This window comes from Nuphar pumila, chromosome 6 (assembly GCF_984573655.1).
Source record: "Nuphar pumila chromosome 6, dmNupPumi1.hap1.1, whole genome shotgun sequence".
Lineage (NCBI taxonomy): Eukaryota > Viridiplantae > Streptophyta > Magnoliopsida > Nymphaeales > Nymphaeaceae > Nuphar > Nuphar pumila.
Genome location: NC_143254.1, coordinates 42,464,698 through 42,490,584, shown reverse-complemented (window position 1 = coordinate 42,490,584; position 25,887 = coordinate 42,464,698). Strand labels below are relative to the sequence as shown.

The 25,887-nt window shown below is 37.7% G+C and overlaps 3 protein-coding genes across 3 annotated transcripts; 2 read left to right on the top strand and 1 right to left on the bottom strand.

The window, feature by feature from the left end:
- The first annotated feature begins 4,790 nt into the window (after positions 1 to 4,790).
- LOC149834732 (uncharacterized) lies at positions 4,791 to 13,927 on the top strand. The gene is made up of 4 exons (XM_090009441.1): positions 4,791 to 4,982; positions 12,013 to 12,159; positions 12,391 to 13,096; positions 13,200 to 13,927. Exons 2-4 carry the CDS (start codon positions 12,013 to 12,015, stop codon positions 13,925 to 13,927), a joined length of 1,581 nt encoding a protein of 526 aa, XP_089865567.1. The 5' UTR covers positions 4,791 to 4,982.
- Positions 13,928 to 14,024: 97 nt separating this feature from the next.
- Positions 14,025 to 19,405, top strand: LOC149834731 (formin-like protein 5). The gene is made up of 5 exons (XM_090009440.1): positions 14,025 to 14,211; positions 15,834 to 16,073; positions 16,715 to 16,787; positions 17,157 to 18,055; positions 19,015 to 19,405. The coding sequence occupies exons 1-4, from the start codon at positions 14,025 to 14,027 to the stop codon at positions 18,034 to 18,036; spliced, it is 1,380 nt and encodes a 459-aa protein (XP_089865566.1). The 3' UTR covers positions 18,037 to 18,055; positions 19,015 to 19,405.
- A 2,197-nt stretch (positions 19,406 to 21,602) lies between these two features.
- On the bottom strand, positions 21,603 to 22,940 carry LOC149834730 (histone H2A.6-like). The gene is made up of 2 exons (XM_090010281.1): positions 22,713 to 22,940; positions 21,603 to 22,030 (listed from the first exon to the last, which is right to left on the bottom strand). The coding sequence occupies exons 1-2, from the start codon at positions 22,899 to 22,901 to the stop codon at positions 21,809 to 21,811; spliced, it is 411 nt and encodes a 136-aa protein (XP_089866407.1). The 5' UTR covers positions 22,902 to 22,940; the 3' UTR covers positions 21,603 to 21,808.
- Positions 22,941 to 25,887: the final 2,947 nt, after the last annotated feature.

Genomic DNA, 25,887 nt, shown 5'->3' with positions numbered 1-25,887 from the left:
CATTGTCAAAAAGATCTTAAAAGATGAACAGAATTAGACTTAGGATTAAATTTGTCCAAGTACTAAAAAGATAGATAAGAAACTAAAACCAAAACCAATCTAAATCCAGGTCCAAAATCCAAATTCAAGATTCAAGATTTAAAGTTATTGGATAAGGCCAATATCCAAACAACTGGAGGGTCTTGCCCGATGAAGCAACACCCATCTACATAAGGACAAGAGACTCACAACCTTCCGCGTGCAGACTAAACTTGTAGAAAAAACTAAAATCCCACAAACTTAGTTAAATAAGAAAACTATATAAGAAACTTAGGGCAATTTTGAACCAAACCGCAACAGTGGAACCTAGTTGGCCTGCGGTCGGGCCAGACCAACATTTTGGACTTTGGCTCAGCCCAGCCCGAATATATATATATATATATATATGATTTACATGCTTGTTTCTACAATGTGCCTACCGAGCTTTGGAAAGATTGTTTTTATTTTTTCTAAAACTGATGTGATCTACATGCTTGATTTTGTGGGATAGACTTTTGGATCATCCGATTCATACACCAAGTTAGGTTTTTATAAGATATAAAAATCAATGGTCTACAATTTTTAAAAATATTTAATGCTTAAAAAATCATTTTTTCTCAAAAAAACATGATCCAAGTGTGATTTTTTTAGCAAATAGATCATGCAACACATTTGTTGGGTCAGATTTTTTATAAACAACCTGAAAACCCCTATCCAAGCTTGGTAGGCATTCGATAGGCACAAAGAGCGTCACACACACACACACACACACACACACACATATATATATATATGTGTGTGTGTGTGTGTGTCCTGTCCTGCCCAATTAAGCCCATGGGCCTAATGGGCAGACTGTGGGCCAAGCATTTTGCAACGGGCTGGCCCAAACTGAGCCTAGGCCCAGCTCATCAATTGACGGGGCAAGCTTGACCGGGTCTGGCCTTTCGACAGCCCCGTCCATCAGCAGGCAGGGCCTACCCATTGCCATCCATGCAATAAGGTGCCGGATTGGACTCCATTTGGTAATTGACTTGGATGAAACTTTTGGACTCTCCATGTAACTAATTAAGTTCTAATTGATTTAGAATTCCATTCATCTAAGAAACCTAGACACAATATGTATATATTGAGGCATCAGCCTGCTTATTAAATCTTCATGATACTTGTATAGCTACTGAATACTTCGAGAATAAGTGCTTTTCCTTCATGGCCTCCAAATGTGTGATACGCCTTATGTTCTTCCTCATGCTGTTCATTTCTCGCTTTGGTGCCACAAGGCCTGGTAATCTTTTCTGTGAAGGTGGTGATTGTGTTGCCTTCTATGAGTACGACTATGATGATTATGAAGACTATGACTATAATGCTTATTACTCTGTTGAGGAAGAAGATCATAAAGCTCCAGCAGATAATAAACTCCCCACCGAGGAGCCTTTTGATTGATTCAAAGCGTATGGGGGTAGCATTGATGATACTTCTCTTTTTTTTTTTAGTTTTATTTATTTCTTTCTTTTGATCTTTGCATGGTGGATGATTTGTGGCTTTTCTATATAACGTGATATTGTTATTAAGGCATGTCCATTGCTACTATGTTTTTTTTTCTTTCTTAATCTTTGTTTTTAGTAGGAGCACTAAAAACTGCAAACTTTGGGTTTGTAATGCCAAAGAACATAGAAACCAGGCGATTGAAGGAAATGTTATTTCTTTCAGAGATGAGCAATTCTTTACAAGATTTGATTATTTTATATGGACCGCAGTTGAAAGACGGCCTGAAACTAGAATCCGGCCAGAAAATCAACCGGAGGTCAGTTAATGTGCGGTCGGTGATAGGTTTTTTCTTTGGCATTGTGGATCATTCTTTGGCACCAAACATGGAACACAAAATTGTTTCCATTGCAGAGACTCCCATTTGTTCATTTGTGTTACCAAATATTGCATTGACAACTAGCATTGATAATACCAAAGTGGGGGCTCCACTTGTCTGGTAGGAGCAGCTAGTGCACGTCATTTTGTGTTGGGAAGTTGCAGGTTCAAAACTCAATGGTATAATAGTATAACTGGCAGTCTGCTTAACCCCAGCTTGCTTTTCAAAAAAAAAAAACTAGAAATCTTCGTCTTTTTCATTTGATCAGGGTTGCAAACTGATCAGATTCAGGGAGGACTTTTTGCAATTTTTGGCTGTTCTAGACCCGATCCAATCCAACTCTTCAATGTATCGTGATCCAACCGTTTGCATCCTTACATTTGATCTGCATTTTACTATAGGTGAACTCAAGATTTCCTTTTTTACTTTTATCTTTTTTGACCGGCTATTATTTTGCTAGATGGCTAAGGGCAAATTTATTAAGTTGATACCTTGACGGTTAGATGATTTGGAGTCTATCCCTAAAATGAAGGATCCTGGCTTAGGGTTTAATTTTTCACATTGCTTCCAGTATATATCAACAACTCAAGAGATCAATAATAATTTTGGAAATCATGAAGTTGGTTTGGTTACCATTAACCAACAAGCACCATCAAGTTCTCCAGGAGTCTAGATTGAGACTTTTTAGTCAACGCCCTTGTCTTCAAAATCAACATTTGTTCATTTGAGTCCATTTTACAAAGCTCCTAAGGCTCCCCACCCCCCCCCCCTTTTTTTTTATTCACCCTTGTAGTTATGGCTGGTAAACGAACCGAGCCGCTCATGACCCGTTTCACTTTGACTCATTTGTAATTAATTCATACAGCTGACGAGCCAAGTCACGAGTCGGCTTGTTTAGCTTAAATGAGTCGAGTTCAAACAAAAGTGTTTCCCTCGGGGTCAACTTTATATAAAGTGTAATAATTTTTTTACGTGTATCTGCTCATGTTTGGCTAGTCTTGTTCAAGAAACAAACCGAGCTCAGCTTGGCCAGACATGAGCGCAGTTTACTGCTGATAGCAGCTAGTGCACGTGGGACGTTGCAAGTTCAAATCACAATGGTATCGTTGTATTAATTACTGGTAGGGGTCGGGCTAACCCCAGCTTGCCTTTCAAAATAAATAAATAAAAGGTTGCTTTGTTCGGATCGTTCTGGTTCAAAATAATATATAGAGTGATGGCATAGGCTAACAAAGCACCTGTTCTTCTAACAAATGTTGAATAAAATGTTTGACTGAGGATTTCATATCCTCAGATCACCCAAAAATCTGAGGTTTAATAAGGTTTTGAACTCTGACTTCCACCATCTTGGCTTCAAACCCTTGTGTTTATTATGAAGAAATTTTGATTTTTAATAATATTGATAAAAAATGGAAAGCTTTAGACACGGTTTTGCCGACTATATTTAGCATTTAAGAAAGCTAGTTCTTTTTACAGTTGTGGTTTTTGACTTGGAAGAATGGAAAGTGGGAAAAATTTGGTCAAGGGAACTTTTTTTTTTTTTTTTGGAAAATTCCAAAGGGAAAAAAACCAGCAAAAATATTTTAAAATTGGAAGTCAGGTTAAACTAGCTCCAAAAATGAAAAACTAAATAAAGTATAGTCAACATGAATTTACCTGGCCTAGCTCCAAAAATGAAAAAAAAAAATTTATTCTTCAAATTTACCCACTTTATAATAGACAATCTTAGACGTCTGCTTTTTGCATCAAGTGGCCCTTCTCAAGATTTGAACCTGCATCCTGCATTTGACAGCTAGAGGGTTTTGTCATTGCACCAATCAATTTCTTTTAAGTGCCGCAGCACACTAACATTGCACCTGATCGTCCTTTGAACAAAAATTGCATTTTAATCAGTTTTAGGCGTCCAAAAGAGTTTGAGCGTTGATATGGACATGGGTCTAGGGTGGAGATATCCAAACCCTAATCATTATCCTACTAGCATATACAAGTAAAAGTTGGTTGAATGAAAACTTGGATTTTTTACACTCAAACAGCATGAGCAGATCATATCTATTCCATATCAAAACTTTAAATGTAACAAACAATTCCAATTCGAATTCCAACCGTACGAAGGCATATCAGGTCATATCCAATCCCCACAGAATGGGATGTGTGTGGGCCCTACTCTCATCTGTCCCTCTCATATACCTAAGTTTGAATTCAACCTTTAAAAACAAACTCGCATTCTATCTTGTGATCCAAATCCAAGAAATATATCAAGAATCAATCAAAAGATTCGATTAAATTCTATCCATTTGAACCAGCCTTATGGTAATTGATTGTAAAGATTACAGTGATTTCTGGAAAAGCTACCCTGGTTTATAATATATACCATTTGGGCATCCCAGTGACTGAAGGTTATCTTCAGACGCTCCACCTGATCATAGGTTTTTTACTTATTTGGATAGGTGGATTAATTTATTATCTGCTACAAATGACTTGTTTATCAAAACAGAAAACAAGTGATTTAGTTTTACCAAAATGCCCTTTCTCCTTTTCTATTAAACTTCAACATATCCTGCTGGTAAACCATGGCAGGGCTTGATCTCTGGGTTCTTCATTAGAGTAACCTGCTGGCTCCGCAGTTTCGTACAAAGAAAGAGAAGGATAAATTGCAACAGCCACCCTACTCATCAGCCATTTTGCAAAAGAGGGTCAAACGTAATAAACATTCACTATGATTTTGTAAATAACCATAAAGTCGGAACTTTTTTTGTAATTTGCTTAAAAAAAAGAAAAAGAGTTTCAAAAAACAAAAACAAAATCAACGCATTCGAGAACAAATGACTGTAGTATTGTAGGCAGGGGAGTGGGCCCTACTGAAAGTCCTCCGCCTCCTCCACACTCGCACGGCGGAAGCTTCCCCCATTTCGCACCCCCAGAGTCCAGACTGTTTTTTGACGGTGACCGCCGGAAACTCGTTTTAAACTCCCGTCGACATCTTCGTCATTCGTCTTCGTCGCCGTCGCCGCCTCCTCCTCCTCCGCCCTTCTTCTTCGCCGTCGTCTTCGTGGTGAGGGATCCGATCTTCGGCCCCGATTCCGAGCTCGCTCGTTGGCTCTAGGTTCTCTCTCTCTCTCTCTCTCTCTCTCTCTCTCTCTCTCCATATGTATGGCCTAAATCATGGTTAATCTAATTCTGAAACTGAATTTTCAGTGGCCAAACAAACAGTGGATTTCATCATTCTCAATCGGGTCGTTGTCTGGTCGTTCATGTAGGAAGCAGATCAGGTCATGCTGAAAATGAGCGTTTTTGCTCATGCGGACATCGTGGCCGTCTGTTTGCATTTTGGATGAATGCCACGTGGTTTTATTGACTTTTGAGCTTTTTAAAATGCAAATCGGATGGCCGCGATGTCAGCATGAGCAAAAACGCTCATTTTCAGCATGACCTGATCTGTTTCCGTTCATGTAAGTAGTGCATCTCTCTCTGTCTGTAATGGAGGGAGGACGGATGAGAAACCCTGATCCTGACGATTTGAACTGTGTAGTTCTTCAAGTTTTCTAATTTAATATGTGAATTTCGCGGATTCGGAATACTACTCCTCATTTGGAAATTCGTGACGAGATCACTACATTTGATCCGATCTGCTGAGTCGACTCAAGTGTTTTTTTTACTGGAGGACGAGATCGTTATGATTCGTTTGGGAAGGCTATGGATTTTTCAGGTGTTCTGGTATGGGGGAATTTGAGGCTTTTGGAGTCGGTTTTCGGATGATCGGGAAATACTACCGTTTTTTGCGTGGTTTTGGAATTTATGTCTATGAGCATTTATTAGATTCTGCTGTTTTTTCTTCCATTATTTATTCCTTTGAGCTGAATGTATTGTTGGATTGAGCTGACCGATGCTTTTTTCTGCACGAGTGTTTTTCGTTTTGCTTCATATTTCACAATTTCGACTTTGTATATAATGTGATTGACGAGTGAAAAGTTGTACTTGGTGCGTTCTTTGGATTATTTCTCCCTCAAGGAGAATTTGTTTCCGTTGCTTGATTTTGGAAGTTGGTTTCTTATTCGCATTTTGTGTTTTTTATGGCATTTACATTTGTTTATGCAATTCTTCTTCTTTGGTTGATAAGATGTTGCTTTTATATTCGTCTATGGGGGCTTGATTCTCTTGTAGGTTTCTCTTCTTAATTTATGGCACTATCGAGATTGGGAAGATGATTGCTTATTACGCGTGATGAATGGGGATTACATGTATCATATGAGTAGTCTAATACAGGGGCGTAGCTAGGATTCATGTGTGTGTTTGTGGGGTGGGGTGTGTGTGTGGGTTGGGAGGGGGGGGGGGGGCAAACAGGGTTGTAGCAAATGGGGATTACATTTATCACTGAAAATGCTCGTTCTGTAGTGGTCGTAGAAATTGGTAATGTCAATACAAGACGAAATAATCTAATTAGCATAACATAGCTTTCTGACCTTCAACCTGCAACCAACTTTTGATACAAATCAGGTAGAGTAGGTACTTGAAATCGAGGATCAGAAACCACATCAATCTGATAATATTGTAACTCTGCTTTAAAGTAAAATATATCTTGTGGTGTAAAATTTTTAGGATAGAACTTCTCTGCAAGCTTGCAAATATCAGCTTTATTAAAGGATTCAAATGAGTTTCTAGGATCTAATGTCGCATTGAAAGAAAGAAGTTCGACTTATGTGTCATTAAATCTAGTATTTAACTTCACCAACAAGAAATCTATAGCTTTATTGAAAACATCAAAATGATAGTGATGCTCAACTGAGGGATACTCACGACCACGGGATCGACCAACCATATATGAACCATTGAGGTCAGGTAAGCAAATATCATTTATTGAACAAAATGATGTTATCTCTTAAAGGAATTCTTCCCAACCATCTTCTCTTAAAGCTTGAAGCACAGTCTTTGTAGTGTACACAAATTTCATAGCAGTCAAAATATCTTGATTTTTCTTCTGAAGGGCCTGACATAGAATATCAGTAACTGCAAATATTTGATTCATCAAATGCAAGACAAATACAAATTCGAAACTTGTAATGCAAGTGTATGCACCATCAACTTCAGCCTGAGATCTAGCACTTAGAGAATTTTCAATCAGGTACTCAAATACTTTATATGTTGCAATGTACATATTCATCAAGCTCTTTACATATTCATAATGAGAACTCCAATGAGTAGCTCCAGCTCTATGCAAGTTTTCAATCTGATTAGCCTCACTTCCTGTCGACCGTTCCCCAGTTTCTAACAAATGCTCAATTTCTTTTTATGTGTAGCTTTCAACTCACCAACACACTTAGGTGAAGAAGTAATAATGCTAACAACATTATCCAAATGAGAAAAGAATTGCCAAATGTCACGAACATCCTTAGCTGCAGAAACCAATGTTAATTGCAAACGATGCGCAAAACAATGAACATAATATGCATAAGGACAATCTTTCAAAAATAAAGTTTAGAGCCCATTCCAAGCACCCCGTATATTACTAGCACCATCGTACCCTTGTCCTCGCATATTCTGAATTTGAAGGTTGTGACTACTAAGAATATCAGAAATTTGATTTTTAAGATTCAACGAGGTAGTATCACTAACACTTTTAATTGCAAAAAATCGTTCTCTTAAAATTCCCTCTTCATTGACAAACCTCAATACAATGCACATTTGTTCTCGTTTAGATGCATCTCGTGCTTCATCAACAAGGATACAATATGGTGTATCTCCAACTTTATTACGAATCATACCTTGTACTCGGTTTGCCATAATGTGCAAAATCTCCCTGTAGATATCTGGAGAAGTATATGTGACATTTCTTGGAGCATTATCTAAAACAACTTTACCAACATCTGCATTCATTTTTTCAGAATAATCAACCAGTTCAATAAAATTTTCATGATTCAATAAAGATAAAGATTCATCATGGCCCCTAAATGCGCAACCTTAGAGCGCTAACCATTGAAGAGCTAACATTGAGGTTCTTACTCTCAAACGAGCTTTCTGACGTTCCTCTTGGGATACAACATTCATCACTTTGTCAATGTGATGACCCGGTCTCATCAAAATCTCTGCATTTTTTACACATACATTATGATATGAAGACAGTGAAGAACCGACATGGGTAAGAAAAACACATTTTTCTCCTTGACTAACCCTCTTCCGATTATTAAACCCAATCGTTGCCAATGCTGAGAGATTCGAAGAAGGGCTATTATCAAAAAAAAGAAAACAATAAAAACAATATGCTTTATCTTCTATCGGAGAATACTCTAGCCAGCGAAACTTATCATACTAATGTTCTTGACATCGACACACTTGTTTACCACATTGTCTACTTGGGTATTGTGTAAGTTTTGGTTGAAAAGGTCTCGCCCTCAGATAAGCCTGTCTAATTCGATCTATTTCATTAACATGGTGATCACACATATGCTTTCTTTTACCCGGATCTCTTTCAATATAAAAATCAGATTCTGAAGTTGGATTCGGAGATGGAATATGCTCAGGTGATGAAGGAATGGTTGGGGTAGGACTTGGAGTTTCTTCGACTTGTCTATTTAAAGAGTTGTCTAACTTCGAAAAAAACGATAACAAGTTTTTTCTTTTCTTAGTGTTCGAAGATTGTCCTCTTTCTATTTCAAATTCTACAAATAAATAAGATACTATATGAGCATAACTTTGACTGTTTCAACTTATAGAAGTATTACTTTAACTATTCAACATAACAATTATACACAAGTACACCGAATATTGATGATAAATAATAAAAAAATAATTGAATAACATTATGTTAAGGTAGTGAAAAAAACTAGAGAAAAGCAAGTATAAATTTTTCACTGAATCAGATACAATTACTGTTTAGTGATAAAATTATTAATCAAACACGTAAACTATCAATAATCTACACAATTAATCATTACAATTCTACACAAGTACACTGAATCATATACAGTTACTGATTGGTGGTAAAATTATTAATTAAACACATAAACTATCAATAATCTACATAATTAATCATTACAATTCTACACAAGTACACCGAATCAGATACAATTACTGATTGATGATAAAATTATTAATCAAACACGTAAACTATCAATAATCTACACAATTAATCATTACAATTCTACACAAGTACACCGAATTAGATACAGTTACTGATTGGTGATAAATGACAGAAAAATACCAATATAACATTATAAGTCCATAACAATTAACAAATTAACACTATAACAATTAACACTTAACAACTATAACAAACTAATAATCATGTATAGGGTATGGATCATGACAAATAACAATAATAAATTTGTAAATTGCAACTAGATAAGAGTTAAGCATATACTCACAAGTCACTAGGAGAGTAACTAGATAAGAGTTAGCACCGCTGAAACGATATTCACTAATTCACAACTTTCAAATGTATCTTCTTGTCCTTCAAATAAATTCACTGATTCACAACCTTCTCCTACTGTCCAAAGATAATTAATTTGGATATCAGAACATTAAAACACAAGTTAGAAGTCAGGACTTTTCTATAATTTTATATAATTTGAGTAGATAAAGTAGATAATTGATTCTATAATTCAGAAATCATGACTTATTCTAAAATTCAGAACTCACTTATTCACAACCTTCTCTTAGCTTTGTTCAAACTAAAATGAATAGATAAAGTAGAATTATTGCACCAAAAAACATAAATTACCATCAACAGTCAACATTCATCTTTCACTTTAATTTAATTTGTGAGTCAAACAATTAACATGAGATAAAAGACTGAGAGACATCTGCATGTATGTATATATGTATATAATATATACATATATGCATATGAGTTCATTCAAGAACAAAAAATAGGATTTATCCCCAAAATGGGTAAATTGTTTTTTTATTTTAAATAAAATTTGATAAAAAATAAATGCAGTGAATTGTTTCAGGTCAGGATCAACCCTACTTCGGAGTTGATTTGATTAAATCCACTCCAATCCACCTATAATTTGATTAAATCAAACTAGCACATATTTGATTAGTCAAATTACCCAAAAGATCGGTGTCTCGTCGTCGTGTTCAGTCGGTGTCTCATCAAGAGCAATGCCGGAGGCTTGGAGGAGAAGCGTGGGCAACCAACATCGGAGGAGAAGCTCGGCCTGCATCGGAGAAGAAGCTGGGTGGCTGGGCGACGTTGGATCGGTCGTCGAGAGTTGGGGGATTTGGGGAAGACGAGGGCAAGGGCTAGGTCACTCAAAATCAAGATCGAAGAAAAAGAGGGGTTGAGGGGTAATAAGTTAAACGGGTCGGATCCAGCACGGGCGGGTGCTCACCCTCGCCAGGTGCTAAATCCGACCCAGGAATCAGGGTTGGGCTAGGACTGGGCTTTTAATTTTTTTTTTTAACTGGGCCGAAGCCCAGTCCTGCCTCTCCCCCCCCCCCCCCCTCCAGAGGACTGTGCTTTTAAACTTTTATTTTTTTTTAACTGGGCTGGGAGGCTACAGCCCAGTCCTAACGCCCCCCCCCCCCCCCCCCCCCCCCACAGCTCCGCCTTTGGTCTAATAAGTGAAACTGCTTTATCTATGGAAACAATGAGCAGGGTGCATATGACTTGTGATAAGTGTTGTTTTCAAATGAATGGTGAGCATAAGGGAAGTTTTGCTTGTGTAAGTGTTTCTTGTTGCTACTTTGAGCTAACATTATCATGATCATTTGAACTATGTACTTTACGATTGATGCTTGAGTGTGTATCCACTTCTATAGTGGAATCAATCAGTGGGAGTAGAGTAAGCTCAACATCAGTAATTTTGGTGGCTAGTTTCTTCAACATAAGAGAGAGAGAGAGAGAGAGAGAGAGAGAGAGAGAGAGAGAGAGAGAGAGAGAGAGAGAGAGAGAGAGAATATCATGACAGTGGAGAAACAGCCAGACTTGAACCAGATATAGGAATCAGCAGTCTCCAGAATGTGATGAAAAGAACTGGTGGAGTTGGAAAAATGAGCTAAAAATATTTGATATGATCATCCTTCAGGCTGATAACTCAGCTACTGCGAGCACTGAGTTGCATTTCTCAGCTCATTCCCCAAGCAATACAAGAAAACTAAATTTGGTAATCCACTTAGTGATCCTGCTCAGAATCTTAAGTGATAGGAATTTAAGAATAAACATTAACAGGTTCAGTAAAATAGCATTGAAGTTAATTAATTTCTAGAATGACTGAAATAACCCTTTCCTCATGCTTGAATGCATGTGTTCTTCTAGCCGTGTTAGCAAGGCCCTCCTTTTCTGAGAACTTTGTCGTTGCCATTTGAGATCCATAAACTTTGTTAAACTAATCCTTCTCCTCATGGGCCATTTTCCAGTTTCTGTGAAGAAAGAGCAAATGTTGTCTTGCCATGATGCTTTGAGTTATGGTAAAATAGCTTCTCCACACACTTCTCAGTTTCTCTGAGCATCAGCTTTATTTTCCCTTTCTAATTTAATGGCAGATACAGTGAAGAACTTTGTCTTTGCTCCTCCATTTGTGTCCAGGATAGTCATATGATCTGAGTGACTGCAATTTATATATCTGCCAGTGAAAATGTGGTGGTTGGTATCTTTCGCTATATCACATGTATTGATGATTCTTCTCTTGCATGCCCACATTCATGTATGGCTAATTCATGGCTACTAATGTAGCTTGAACCAGTCAATGCTTTCACACAGAAACCTAATTTGCCAACCCTTCCAGAATTTACTAGGAAATTGAAAAACATAAAATAAAAATAAATTGTCATAGTCCGATTGACATATGTACAATAACTAAGCCATGCTCCTGAAATGTGCCCAATTGTTGCCTTCTGAGCATCCCTGACCTGCGTTTGACTTTTACAATCTGTACTTTGGACACTACTTTGACCTGAGCTGACCTGTTCTGGTCCTATGTTGAGATATCACTTACTAATTGATTTTTGTTTCTCTGTATGCCGAGAAAGGTCATGCAAGTGTTGCCTCCTTATTTCTTGATCCTCTAACGATAATCACTTCCAAGTAACTCTGTTCTTGCAAGCTGGGTTGTCTTGTTTACTTTGTGCTGTCTTCCAAACTTGTTGTATTAATAAATAGTTGGATGTACATCTTAAATTTCTTTTCCATGCAGATGGATCATTGCAGAGCATGCTATGTTTTGGTATTTGTGATTTCCTTAAGCATTATAGGAGCATTGGGGAGGCAGCCAATGAAGGAATTATTGATGCTGGTAAATGATTATTCTCTAGAGGCAATCACAGATATTGAACAAGACATGGTAGGAGCATTCAATATTCTTGTCATTTATTCTCTATTTTAGATCACTCTTTGGAGCTGTATTTTTACCACATGACTCATGAAAAGGCTTTATGCTCTTTGTTGCTGCACTGCTGATGTTTTAAAGCATGGCTATTGCATCTTTTGGATGTCAGGATTTGGCTGTATTTTCATGTTTGTGCCAGTCATTGTGTTTGGATTGGCCTTAATAATATCTAATCTTTTACTTCAGGTGAACCAGCTGTGGATTGCTTGCAGACAGGATGCAATGGGCATTGACTCGTCTTCCAGCAGTTCAAAATTTGGCAATATGAATGAAGTCAGTTTAGAGTTAAGTCCATCATTAAGTACCAACTTGCAGAAGGTGATAAATATGCTGCCACCTCAAATGAATCATGCACTTTCTGATTGCCTCATGAGGATCCACTTTCCAAAAAGTGCCTTGGGAAAAGATGATCGATCTAGCAATTGGTATATTGAGCAGCTTGGATACTTGCTTGCATGGCGTGCGAAGCGGGGAAGATATTTGATTGATGCAGTATCTCTTTCTGTTCCTGTTCATCCACCTGCACATGCTCCATCTTCCAGTCAAGCACCTGCAAGTGCTCCTGCTCCTGTTCACCGAGCACCTGTTCAACCTCCAACTTGGCAATTCCATTCTTCTCCACCAGATCAGTTAGTTTCTTCTGGTACACCACCTATGACTAGGGCAGATATAAATGGAAGTCCAAAATTCGCTCCTCTGCTGTCAGATAACCATGTCAACACCTCAAGGACTATTGCAGTGGCTGTTGTTGTAACTGCAGCTTCTACCTTTCTTTTTGCTGGGTTGCTCTTTTATTGTTATCATAAATGCTGTAAAAATGATAATAACGTGGGAGATTCACAAAAGGATGACAGGACTCTTCTTACCTTAAGTATGAGTGATTTTTCAGTAGGTAAAGCAGCTTGATTTTGACCTTTTTCTGATAACTCTTGTTTAAAGTTCTGATGTTCGCTTAGTTATTTAATCTTTCTTTTTTTTGAAAAATGAACTTTTAGGATCTTCACCAAAACCAATGACTTTGGAGAACTCCATGGTTAGTGAATCACATGTAGGAATAGATGGGGGGAAGTTTGTAACCTATTCATTTTCATCAAACCCAAGCAAAAGTATGCAGGCTACTGAGGTGGGGCTGTCTCCGCCTCTTTCTTGGCAAGATCCACAGTCTGTATCTCTTCAAGCTAATTCTGTGTTGGTAGAATCTGAGAAATCGAATCTTCCACTTCCACGGGTTGAGATTCTATCATCCATGTCACCTCCTCCACCAAGCATGACATCAAATACTCAGCCAAGTCCTCCTCCTCCTCCTCCTCCCCATTCTCATCATCTTCCCCCTTCGCCTCCTCCTCCTCCTCCCCCTCCTCCTCCTCCTCCCCTTGCAACCCCTCCTCCTCCTCCGCCTCCTCCAGCTCATCCTTCTTCTGGACCACCACCTCCTCCACCCTTACCCGTTGGTGGGAATCCTGGTCCACGACCACCTCCACCACCAAAAGGTGCTTTCCCTCCTCGTCCACCACCTCCAACCCTGATTTCTTCAAAGATCATAGGACCTTCCCCTCTTGGGCCAAGTAATACAGGAACTTCTGTAAGTGGCAACAGACATGATGCAACGGAGGAATCTGAAGCTCCAAAGACCAAGCTGAAACCATTTTTCTGGGACAAAGTTCTTGCAAACCCTGACCACTCAATGGTCTGGCATCAAATTAAATCAGGCTCTTTTCAGTAAGGATAATTCACTCGTGTGCCTGTTGAGTAACTTTATACAAATTGGTTCTAATAGGAGCTCTAAATTGTTTGCTTATACATGCAGATTCAATGAAGAAATGATAGAAACACTCTTTGGATATAGCTCTGTGGATAAGCAAAAGAATGACCCAAAGAAAGAATCTCTTCGTAATGGTCTAGTCCAGAGTCATCAGATTCTTGATCCCAAGAAGTCTCAGAACTTATCTATTCTTCTACGAGCTCTTAACGTTACCACAGAAGAAGTTTGTGATTCACTCTTGGAAGGTAAGAGCTTTTATTTGAATGAATTCACATGCTACACCTGTGTTAATATTTCTTAAAATGGTTTATTTAATCTAAAAGAATTGACTTGCATCATAGTTGGTAATTTTTGGAAATTTCTATTCTGTATGAGTTTATTTACTTGGTATCATGAATTATATATTTTGAGGTCACACTTTACCTTCTGTGAGTAACAAAATTTGCTGAATGCTTTGTGGTGTTTCAAAATTCAAAAAATGATCCCTTATAATTATTTGCCGTGTCATGTAAAGTTTTTGATGGGGTTTTCCCCCAAAAAATATTGTCTCCATTTTTTATCTCAAAAGGCACCCTAACTTAGCGTACCTGGCAGCAAGTTAATCTTGTCTTTCTGTAAAATGTGTCCACAATATCTGTATCCATGCTATTCCTTTTTGGGCAAGAACTATTCCTTCTTAAGTTTTCAAATTGAGTAGGATACTGCAGGTTGTTTTTTTATTTCATTTGAATGCTTCAATGATTGGACGGGCCACAATTTGCATATATTTCTGTACTAGCAATATATACCTAAAATTTTGGTCTCAACTGAGATCTTTAAAGCCCCAAATCATTCCTCTCGTATATTTATCAACCATTAAATGTGAGATCTCCATCTTATCAAAACTTAGTTGTATTACGTGTCCACACCATCATTTGGTCTAATTCCTTAAATCCTTCTCTTAATTGGGGAACACCAAATAGCTGCTGTATTTTTCACCATCTTTTCAAATAACCCCTTATAGCTCTTTGACTTGCATTGACCTTGCTTTACTTTTTATAAGTTACTTATCTACCACACATAAAGTCACCACTATACTCTTCAAAGTTATGAAGTAATGAGTGGTAAAATAGTCAATTTAATTATTTATTTTGCCCTTGTCTTTCACTATAGCCTTAACCTGGGGCAGGGGGGTTGTGCGGGTGGGTGGTTCATGGGATTAGCCTGAAAGGTAAGGGACAACATAAATTTCCTATATATAACTATTTTGCTTAACACAAATAGATACACTATATCAAGCACATTCCCAATATAGCTGTAGTGTTCACTGGAGATATGTTGGTGTAACTTGGCAAAACTAGTTTGTGGTTCCTTAGGTTGTCTCAAATATCTCCATAACTTTAAAAATATCAAGATATTATCTGAAGATTTTCCTATCAAGACATTAAAGGTATTCTAATTCAGTTTCTAGGAAGCATCAATGATTTTCATTTTATCGCAATAACATCATGAAAAAGCTCCCAACTTACGTGGAACATTCTTTTCTATTTCTTCATGTCATGTAAGTTTTAGATGTTTAGCTTGTTTATGTTGCTAAAAAACAGGAATCTTCTTGGTTGCCTTCTCATTAGTTGATTTCAGTGCAGTTTGTGTGTCATCCTACGACACTTCTTGAATCAGCATCTCAGTTCTTGATTTGAGTCATTATGTGTGTGTGTGTGTGTGTGTGTCCTCATTAGTTGATTTCAATACAGTTTGTGTGTCCTACTAAGACATGTCCTTCTTGAATCAGCATCTCAGTTCATTATTGGTGTGTATGTGAATGCACACTATATACTCTGACATCTTATCAAATGTGATTACTTATTCTTTGTTTTTTTACAATTAGGAAATGAGCTTAGTGTTGAGCTACTTCAAACTTTATTGAAGATGGAACCAACTGCTGAAGAAGAATTTAAGCTTAGGATGTACAATGGTGAGCTTTCACAGCTTGGGCCTGCAGAGCGGTTTCTGAAGGCATTAGTGGACATCCCTTTTGCCTTTAAGCGGCTTGATGCATTGCTGTTCATGGGTATTCTTGGGGAGGAAGTGGCTAACTTGAAGGTGTCTTTTACGACTCTGGAGGCAAGTATTTCTATTCCCCAAACATGTAATATTGTATTTATTGTGTAGTCAGATGATCTATTGCTTTTGTTAGCTCATATTTGCTTGAAATGCTCATCTTTTTATCTAAATATAAAAGGATGCTCTACAAGTTTTTCAACTGTGACAGTCACAGCCACCAATTACTGTACCTTTGCCTGCTTCAGTTTATGATCTGATTTCCACCAATTCCATACAAGTTTCTGTTATACATCCTACTTAACCAGTAGTTTCAACATCCAATTAACATGTTACTCCTTGTCATCATACTGAATTATACATCAAGTCATTTTGGTGAAATAACATTCTCTAGCATTTACTGTTTGCTGCTTGTCACTTTGTAACCATGATTTTCAAATGTTGCAGAAAATTAACATGGTGAGTGTGTGCAGAAAAAACCTGTTACAAGAAACGGGAAATTTTTTTCCTCAGAATTATTTTGGAACTGACAGTGGAATTGCATTCTTCAGAAAGACATGATAGTTGATCCGGAGTCCAATCAGAAAACTTTGATTGTGTAAATCGCAATTTTCTAGTACTTGACTAGGAACAACTTAGTTGAAGTCTTATATTTATAGTTGTCAAAAAGTTGAAACCTTTCTGCACATTACCTGTTTGCTAATGTAGCTTCTTTCATGAGCCTCAATGTTCAAAAAAATGCAGGGGTCAAATCCATAAATGGGACTCCCTTCTCTTTGAGGTGAGCATATGGCTTATGTTGAACGGAGAAGTCAATATGACTAAATGGACACGATCTGTTGGCTGAAATTATTCGTTGGTTGATTGGATGAGGCCCAGGGCTGTCAAAACTGCACCTATTACATATAATTAGACTTTGATATCATATTATGACATGGTTCCTTGAGGAAAATCAAATTTATTTATTTAAGGGAGCCATAATATGTTATTGCAGGAATCAAAACACACTGTCCCACAATAAGCTTACAAGTAGCAAACTGGAAAGAAGATAAATGAAGAAAATACCATCTTATGCAAATGTACATACATGGCATTCTGTTTCATCTCACCCTATCTTTTCTGCTCAGAGCCAACATATTTTGATTTGAAGTTGCCTTGCATTACATTTTCCCACCCTTGTGCCTTTCTTACAGGTGGCTTGTAAAGAACTCAGAAGCAGCCGTCTTTTCATGAAACTCCTAGAAGCTGTTCTCAAAACTGGAAATCGCATGAACGACGGGACCTTCCGTGGAGGTGCTCAGGCATTCAAACTTGATACATTACTAAAGCTGTCTGATGTCAAAGGAACAGATGGGAAGACGACTTTGTTGCATTTTGTTGTTCAGGAGATCATACGATCTGAAGGTGTCCGTGCAGCACTAGCAAATAGAGAAAGTGGGAGTATCTCTAGCCTGAATTCTGAGGAGAATTTGGAAGAGAATCCCCAAGAAACAGATCATTACTGTAGCTTAGGTTTACAAGTAGTATCTGGGCTTGGGGGCGAGCTTGAGAATGTGAAAAAAGCAGCAGCAATTGATGCAGACATGTTGACAAGCACTGCGTCGGCTCTTGCCAACACGCTCCGGAAAACAAAGGCATTTTTGAATTCACATATGAGAGGTGTAGAGGAAAGTGGACACTTTCTCCAGACCTTGACATGCTTTGTACAACACGCAGAAGATGAAATTACATGGCTGGTGAACGAGCATAAGAGGATAATGTCACAGGTGAAGGGCACGACGGATTATTTTCATGGTAATTCTTCGAAAGATGAAGGGTTGCGGCTGTTTGTCATAGTACGCGACTTTTTATATATGTTGGACAAAGCATGTAAAGAGGTGCATGACACACGAAGGCGTTTCCTGCAGACACCAAGAATGAAAGGGCCATCAGCTGTTCCAGTTCCAAATGAAAAGTATCTGCTCTTCCCAGCCATAAGGGATAGGCGAGTAGATAGCGCAGATGATGATGATGATAGTCCATCTCCCTAGTACCATTGCTTATGATGAGGTCCGTCTTTCCTCTTGTTGTATTTGTTTTTCATCTGTTAAAATTACAATAATGCTATTTCAAAAGTTAGGCACTTTTATAGTCTATGTGATGTTTAGATATTCAGTTTTTGCCTCTAGATAGGATGATCACTGAACCTGAATATAAAACAATATTATGCTTTTGTAAAATGCATATTAGTTCTTAAGTGATGATAAACCAGATAATAAAGGTGATTGAGGTGGGTGGTACTTAACCCTTGCACGAGGAACACATCACTAGTAACTGATCATGTCTTTTGACATTTATGTGAAATAGCTTTAGAAAGCATTCGATTGTTGTGGTGTCACTGGACAGTGTGATGCACTAGAAATGAAAGTAAATAGAAGGGCTGCACTTCATGTCTATGTCACTATGTGATGGCTCCTAGTAAGATGAAACAGGTGGATGGCTGACTCCCCTTGTCCTAGTTCCTTTACTCAGCTTCAGTTGTCCATCAAAGTTGGAAACCAACAGGGCAATACTACCACGACCACCACTTCCATCACTAAAGCATACCACAAGCTTTCTTTAGTCAGTGATTGGTCATAGATGTTTTTTAAACTATTTTTATCTTTGCCCTTATAAACCTGATCCATGGGACCAGCCCAACTAGCAACTAGAGCTGTATGCATTATATGGACAGAAAGCAAGTGTCCTTTGGAAATCATTTTTTGCCATGATTTAGAAATATTCAGTTCTAATTCTGGTCCACAACCTCTTCGTTCTTCAATTGGTTATGATTATGCTGACATGTTACACATTTAGTATGCAAGAGTTTGTGCTTCTTGCCTCTGCCTGAAAGTGTCACTTTATTTAGTCATTTATGATGTTTTCTTTTATTTTATTTTGTATGTATTGAAATTTTTTATCTCTTATTGAAAAGAAAAGAAAAAGGTTGAGAATTTTCCTCTTATTGTTCTTGTTGGGTGTTTTGGCAGGCAATTTTGGAGAAATTTTTATATTGTTCTACTGGAAGTTAACAGAGTCAGAAATTGCAGAGGCATTTGTTGTCTTGTCTCCAAGGCCACCTTTCCACACCTGGCTTTTCAAGCTTAAATCCTTAAACTAACGTTCTTTTGTAGAAGGATATGTAAATAGGGAAGATATTCTTCTGCTAGAGGGACTAACCTGTACATAGTTTTCTGGGGTAGAATAAAAGCACTGAAGGATGTGATCCAAGGGGCTTCCCTTACAATGGACATGCCAACACTTCGTTGTGGAAGTTGCATTATCAAGTATCATCACATCAATCAAAAGATGAACGGCCTATACACGCTGATGTATCTTGTGGGCACGCTTGTTTGTGAAAACCACATTTTTCATTTTTTCATTCTTTATAGTAAATTGTTCTTGGTTCACCCCATGCATCGTTCTGCTCTGTGGTTCACTGTTGATTTGATTCTCCCATTTCTTGAAAATGGTTGTTGCTAGGTTAGAAGAAAATCTATAGAAGTAACACCATCTTTCTGATTTGGAGATTTTCCCACTTCTATGGAGGTTCTTGCCTATAGGAAAATCTCCGTTGCGGTTTCTGTTTCCTGGTGGATTTGCTATAATGCAGCCATTGTAGAAATCAGATGCACCGATACTGAAAGTTTCATATGCATCTGAATGATTTTTCTTTTCCTACTGGGTGTGCTGCTAAGTGGTATACTAGAAACATCTTGATGTTCTTTCAATCTTATTTCTTTTGCTTTTGATAATCCGATTAAAGTATGTGATGTTATATTCGATGTGTTTTTTTTTCATATTTAACCTGGGGAAACCCCACGCCCGGCATGGAGACTTGGTTGCCATCTGGGGCAGGCAAACGCCAGGGCTAGGACCCTCACCCCCAGGGCCTATGCAGGGCTTCAGCTTATTCAAGGAGAGCACTCGCCATGGCAGTCGAACCGACTGCCCATATGACAGCCAAGCCCCGCTCCAAATATGCTATCCCCTTTGGGGTGTTATATTCGATGTGGTAGCTTTCCAATTTTCTTCTTATTATACTCTTCACTGAATTGCTTGTTGAGTTTCAATAAAATCGGTGAAACATAAAGGGTTATTTGCAAAAAAATTACCTCCTTATTCCTGTGAGTCACGCCCATATCCAGACATAAGAGGGCATTTTTTTATGCAGTACCACTGACAGCCACTCATCTCTAACATTTTTTTTTTGATAGGGAAGCTGGGGTTAGGCAGACCCCCCACCAGTTGTACATATCGTACCATTGGGTTTTGAACTTGCAACATCCTCATCATAAGATGACGTGCACAAACTGCTCCTACCACACAAGCAGAGCCCCCGGTTGGTCACCCATCTCAACATTTCTCTAGATGATCATGTCCATCTCAAGAAATGCCAAGATGGGTGGCTGTGTGGGCAATGCATGATGCAGCACCGCTGCATTTTGTGATCTCTTTTCATAATTATCCTACCTGGTTAAACAATTGGTTGGATAAAATGCCTTTTTTTACAAGAAATCTTGATTTTACCCTTGATAATCATTGTAAAATGACAATTTTACAATGATTAGTCTAATCATCTTTCAGATTCCCTGTTTTTGAAGTAGTACGGAAGCTCATTAATCTAATCAGCTTTCAGATTCCCGGAGTACCGATCAGACCCGGAACTTCGATGTTCTAGTGAACACGAAACACCAACAGGAGCCAGAAATTGACATAGGGAATCAAATCCAAATGATTCAACCGCAACCTGTGAGTGGTCGCAGTACAGAGATAACCAATCAAAGCCAAGCATAAGCAGTGTTCATGAACTTCACATATGTACTTACAAAGAGGTCACATTGCAAAGAGCTGCATGTACCACTGACCATCATCAAACCCAAAAAACACACCTTATCTTGCGATAAGATTGATTGCTGTTAGGCAACTTGCCTCATGTCCACCCATGTAACGATGCTGCATACAATGTGAACACGCTTACAAAAACCACCAGCAAAACGCATAACAAAAAAAAGGCAAAAATGGCGACTCCTTGAGGATAAGGGGCAGCGACTATAAAGTACAGCAAGCAGAGCTACGCCTAGCTCTCTGATCCTGTGATCTTGAAGATGGGGTGTTTTCACCAAGTAAAAACTATAAGAAAAAAAATCCCATTAAATATCACTCCTTTCCCACGAAAAATACCAATACCCAAGTAGTTCGCACACAAATTAATCATTATTGGATTATAATTTCTTCTAAAGAAGAAATGTTTCGATAAAAAAACTAGTTTAATATTCTTTTTTTTATGGCCACCCTGGAGTCAAAGTCGAGAAGCTCGGTTAACCAACTAGCTATCTCAATCCATGCCAGTTTAATACATTTACAAACTAACAAAAACAGATTGTTATGTGTTGGGATCAGGTGCAATCACATTGCACAAATACAATGTGCCACAGCACCTCATCAATAAGAACTAAAGAGTACTGGACCCACGTCGTACAATTTCGCATAAAAATAAGAACTAAATAGTAAAAAGGACTAAGAAAATGAAGACATGTCAACATCAATAGCAATGAGAAGGAACACAAAGATCTAACGAAAGTAGGCACTAATTTTCATTAAGAGAATCTAAAAGCAAAACAAGTGATTGCTTCATTAACAGTTAGCTTAACATATCTACAAAGAGAACGCCCACAAGGGCGGGAAGAGAAACAAAAGAGTGGTGGTGGTGAAGGGGGGAGGGAAGAACATACGCATCAAAATCATCATCATCTAACTGCAAAAAATAATGTTGTTAGTTCCTCAACCATCATCTTCTCCTGAAACCTTGGCTGAAGCAGAGGACCCAATTTTCTTGGGAAGCAACACGTTGTGAATGTTGGGCATCACCCCACCGCTAGCAATGGTCACCTCGCCGAGCAACTTGCTCAATTCTTCATCGTTCCTCACAGCCAGCTGGATATGGCGAGGCACAATCCTCGTCTTCTTGTTGTCACGGGCAGCATTACCAGCAAGCTCCAACACCTTCAACAATTTAAGAGAGAGAGAGAGAGAAATCAGAAAAAAGGTACAGAAAATGGCACATGAAAAAGAACCAAAATGTCACCAAAACAAAAGTTAAAAAGTTCCACAAACAGGAAACTTTTTCACAAATGAGCATCCCCAAAATAACGAAATAACTATAAAAAAACTGAAACATGAAAAAGACCAAAAGGTTAGAAAAGTTTCAACACTGACAGAGCACTCATTCAGATAGCTATATTTAGCTCAAAAACTCTGAGAGAAACTAAAGAAAAATCCCTCGTTATTTTTTCTACCAAACTATTATAATAAACCAGTTGTTCAAACTCCAAAATAGTCCAATAAATCAACCATAAGTCGGAAAAAACTTAAATTTTGTCAATCAAAAACCAAAAAATAAATCCGAAAACTGACTCATCACGACCTAACTAAAACTAAGGATTTACTTTTCATAAAAAGGAACAAATAAAAAATGCATAAGCCTTGAAGCCTAAAAGCAACCTTATTTCCAGAGAGAGAGAGAGAGAGAGAGCAAAGAAAACTTAAAAATCCTATTTCTGCCCAAACGAAGCAAAATGAGATACCCTAGTTTTTCCGTTCCCCTTAGAACTGGAACAGTAACGTAGCAGAACGAAAAACATGAACCCAACATAACACTAAAAAACCAAAAGGAAAGGGATTTCACCTCTGCGGCGAGGTACTCGAGCACGGCGGCAAGGTAGACCGGGGCACCGGCGCCGACCCTCTCGGCGTACTTGCCGGCCTTCAGAAACCGCGCGATCCTGCCGACCGGAAATTGAAGACCGGCTTTGCTGCTCCTCGACGTCGCCTTCTTCGACCCACCCGCTCCCGAAGCTTTCCCCCTTCCGGCCATCTTCCTTCCTTCCTTCTTCCCTCTGAGATAGAGAGAAAGCGAAAAAGATAGGCAGTTGTGATACGGCCTCGTATTTAGAGCAGGAACCCTTCTTCGGGAGAGAACCAGCCAATCAGGACCAAGCACACGGATCGCCATCGTGGCCGTCCGTTCTCGGTCTCGATTCGTTCTCGCTGCCGTTTCTCGGGTTTCGTTTGTCGACGGTGTATACGGATAAAGTTTTGATTATTTAGGGAACTACAAAGATGTCCTCATTTTGTGCTGTTGGATGTGCTCCTGCTTCATAAAAAAAAAAAAAAAACAATATTTTTAACAATACTGCGAGATTTTCCTTTATCAAGATCATGATAAAGGATCATACCACTTCATTCATTCTTCACTCAAAGCAGTTCCAATCTGTAAATCTCATTCATCTTCCATTATTCCTCATGTCCTTATTTACTGCCTAGAGATTAGGGGTGCAGATGGATTGGATCATGGTATATCCGAATTTCAGTTTGTTGCACAAGATCCTAAACTGATTCTGGAACCAAATAAGATCCAATGACATAGATTTGAATCTAGATCCAAATATACATGGCAATACTGGATTCAGTAAAATCAAACCAGACACCCGAGATAAACATGGTATAATACTAGATCCATTAAAATAATGCTGAAATCAAAGGTTTGATGTGGTCTGATTTATATTGGCGGGTTCTTTTTAAGTGTCCTTCTCCCTCGTAGAGGAATTAAGGTAGTTTCGATGGCATACTATCTCTATATCATTATTTGAACTAGCTATCATTTTCAATAGGACTATCCATTAATCCAATTGAAAGAAGATTTTAACTGGATAAATCTTTTTTTATTTTCACTTGAGACTATAGGAATCAACGGATTTTTCATAGGACCTATTTTATTGACAGGACAAGATTTATCACTACTTCAAAGGCTCGACTTGTTACCCAAAATTTGCAAGACCCATTTGAGGCAATCAAATGCACAAGGACCTGTTTTAGATGGGAACACCCATTAGGTGGCCTGTATTCCAAGAAACGTTTCTTTGTTAAAAGAAGAAAAAAAATGTCCAAAATGCAACAGTAATTAGAGCACATGCAAGTTTATGTTTCATGAATTTTAAAGGTTTAAGGTTTAGGGTTTAGGGTTTATATTGATGTTTCAAATTTGAGTACAATTTAGTAGTGTATGTCAGCCTAAGCATGCTAACTTGAGCTTGTTGTGCATATATCCAAAATCCAAATAAGATCCAATCCATTTACATTGATGGTCACATGTTATCACTCCTTTCCAAAGACAGCATGCGGGGTTAGCTCACCTGCCTGACTGTTTCGATTTTTAGATTCGACAACAGCAAATGGTTGGTGATTTGGTGCAGCCTCACATTGAATTCTATCATTGCAAAAAATCCACAAGCTGTGAAAATCTCCATAATATTGCGAGATATTCAAAATCATTTTTATTATCAAAATGTCAGAATATTGTTGCAATTCCATGTATAGACAATTTCATGATTTTTGCAGCTTTTAAATTTAATTCCTTTTTTTTTTTTTACAAATGTTATGCATATAAAATATTTTTTCCATATTTTTTATCTTGATGAGAAAAACCTAGTTTTTTAATTGTAATATGATTTGGCTTGCAATGGCTCCACACACCTGGTTAGGTGGGTTTGCTTAATGCGTTGAAGTCAAGGATGTACCAGTAGTTTTCTTTTTTTTTGCAAAATTTTAAAAAACGCACCTAAAGTTTGGTCAATAATAAAAACGCACCTAAGTTTTGGAAAATTTGATGAAGGCACATAAATTTTTGCACCGTTAATAAAAAAAACAAACTTCCATCTATTTAGCGTAGGTTATCAGTAACCAAGATAAGAAAGTTAATTTACTAGTCAATCCTTCAAAAATTCCTTCTCTCTATTTTAGGTGTATTTTTGAAAACTTTATATTGAGGGTAAAATGGTATTTTCATGTTACATTTAACAGCAAACTTGACGGTGGTAAACTTTTGGGCCTTTTTAATTAACCACAATATTTTTTAGGTGTATTTTTAAAAAATTTAAAAACTTAAGTGTCTTTTTTATTAATTCACAAACTTTAGGTGATTTTTTATTTTTTTTATTTCTTAACAGATCTATATAAACATAGAAATCCTTTTAATGCATGCTTTCCACAACATAAATTTTAAGGGCCAGCTTGTTACTTACCGTCACGGGTTGAGCACATCTAGGCAGCAAGGAGCACATCTATGCACGGTTTAAGGTAGGCTGGCCCATGTAGACGTTGGGTAGAAAAAGAAAAATAAGTTAATTTCAAAATTAATAGCAAGAAAATAAAAAAAAAAAGATTGAACGTTGGGTAGAAAGAAGGTATCAACACATTTTCATAACAAAAAGGTACAATCCCTGTGAAAATGTGGCATTTATATGATTTGACTGTTTGTTTCGCCTAGGGTGAGGAAATGCTCCATTTTCTCACGAAAATAAATCATTTCTAGAGAGAGAGAAAAAAAGTGAAATAGACAAGCTGTATATGTTATGTTCGTAGTGTTTGATTTGTGTTTAAAGAAAAATGTCAATAAAGGACAACCTGAAATTTCAATATGAATCTTTCTTGAAAACAATCAAATAAGAGCCTCAGTCAATATTTATCATCTTGAAAAAATGTGATTTTTTTTTGGTTTCTTGTATGGTCTTTGTGAAAATTAAAAAATACTCGTTCATCCTCCTAAAAAGACAAGGTAAATAATTTGGACTCATAACGGCTAAGGTTGACTTATAATTAACTGGAGGTAAAGGACAATAATAAATGCAGGTTCTTGTTTGGCAGTTTCGAAAAAATACAGGCGAATATTTAGAATTTCACAAACGAGAGGTCTATTTTGAAGTTAAGGCGAAAAAGCTGGGCCTAAATGAAATTTTCTTTAAAACTTATATATTAGAAAAACAACACATGCCTGATTTTTGACCTAATTACAAATACCTGCC

What these genes read in the sequence shown, in the direction of transcription:
- LOC149834732 (XM_090009441.1), top strand. Translation starts at nt 12,013, where the DNA reads ATGGATCATTGCAGAGCATGCTATGTTTTGGTATTTGTGATTTCCTTA. An exon ending in CAGATATTGAACAAGACATG is followed by an intron (nt 12,160 to 12,390) that starts GTAGGAGCATTC and finishes CTTTTACTTCAG; the next exon opens with GTGAACCAGCTGTGGATTGC. An exon ending in TATGAGTGATTTTTCAGTAG is followed by an intron (nt 13,097 to 13,199) that starts GTAAAGCAGCTT and finishes ATGAACTTTTAG; the next exon opens with GATCTTCACCAAAACCAATG.
- LOC149834730 (XM_090010281.1), bottom strand. Translation starts at nt 22,901, where the DNA reads ATGGCCGGAAGGGGGAAAGCTTCGGGAGCGGGTGGGTCGAAGAAGGCG. An exon ending in TCGAGTACCTCGCCGCAGAG is followed by an intron (nt 22,031 to 22,712) that starts GTGAAATCCCTT and finishes AAATTGTTGAAG; the next exon opens with GTGTTGGAGCTTGCTGGTAA.
- LOC149834731 (XM_090009440.1), top strand. Translation starts at nt 14,025, where the DNA reads ATGATAGAAACACTCTTTGGATATAGCTCTGTGGATAAGCAAAAGAAT. An exon ending in TTGTGATTCACTCTTGGAAG is followed by an intron (nt 14,212 to 15,833) that starts GTAAGAGCTTTT and finishes TTTTACAATTAG; the next exon opens with GAAATGAGCTTAGTGTTGAG. An exon ending in TTTTACGACTCTGGAGGCAA is followed by an intron (nt 16,074 to 16,714) that starts GTATTTCTATTC and finishes TTGCTAATGTAG; the next exon opens with CTTCTTTCATGAGCCTCAAT.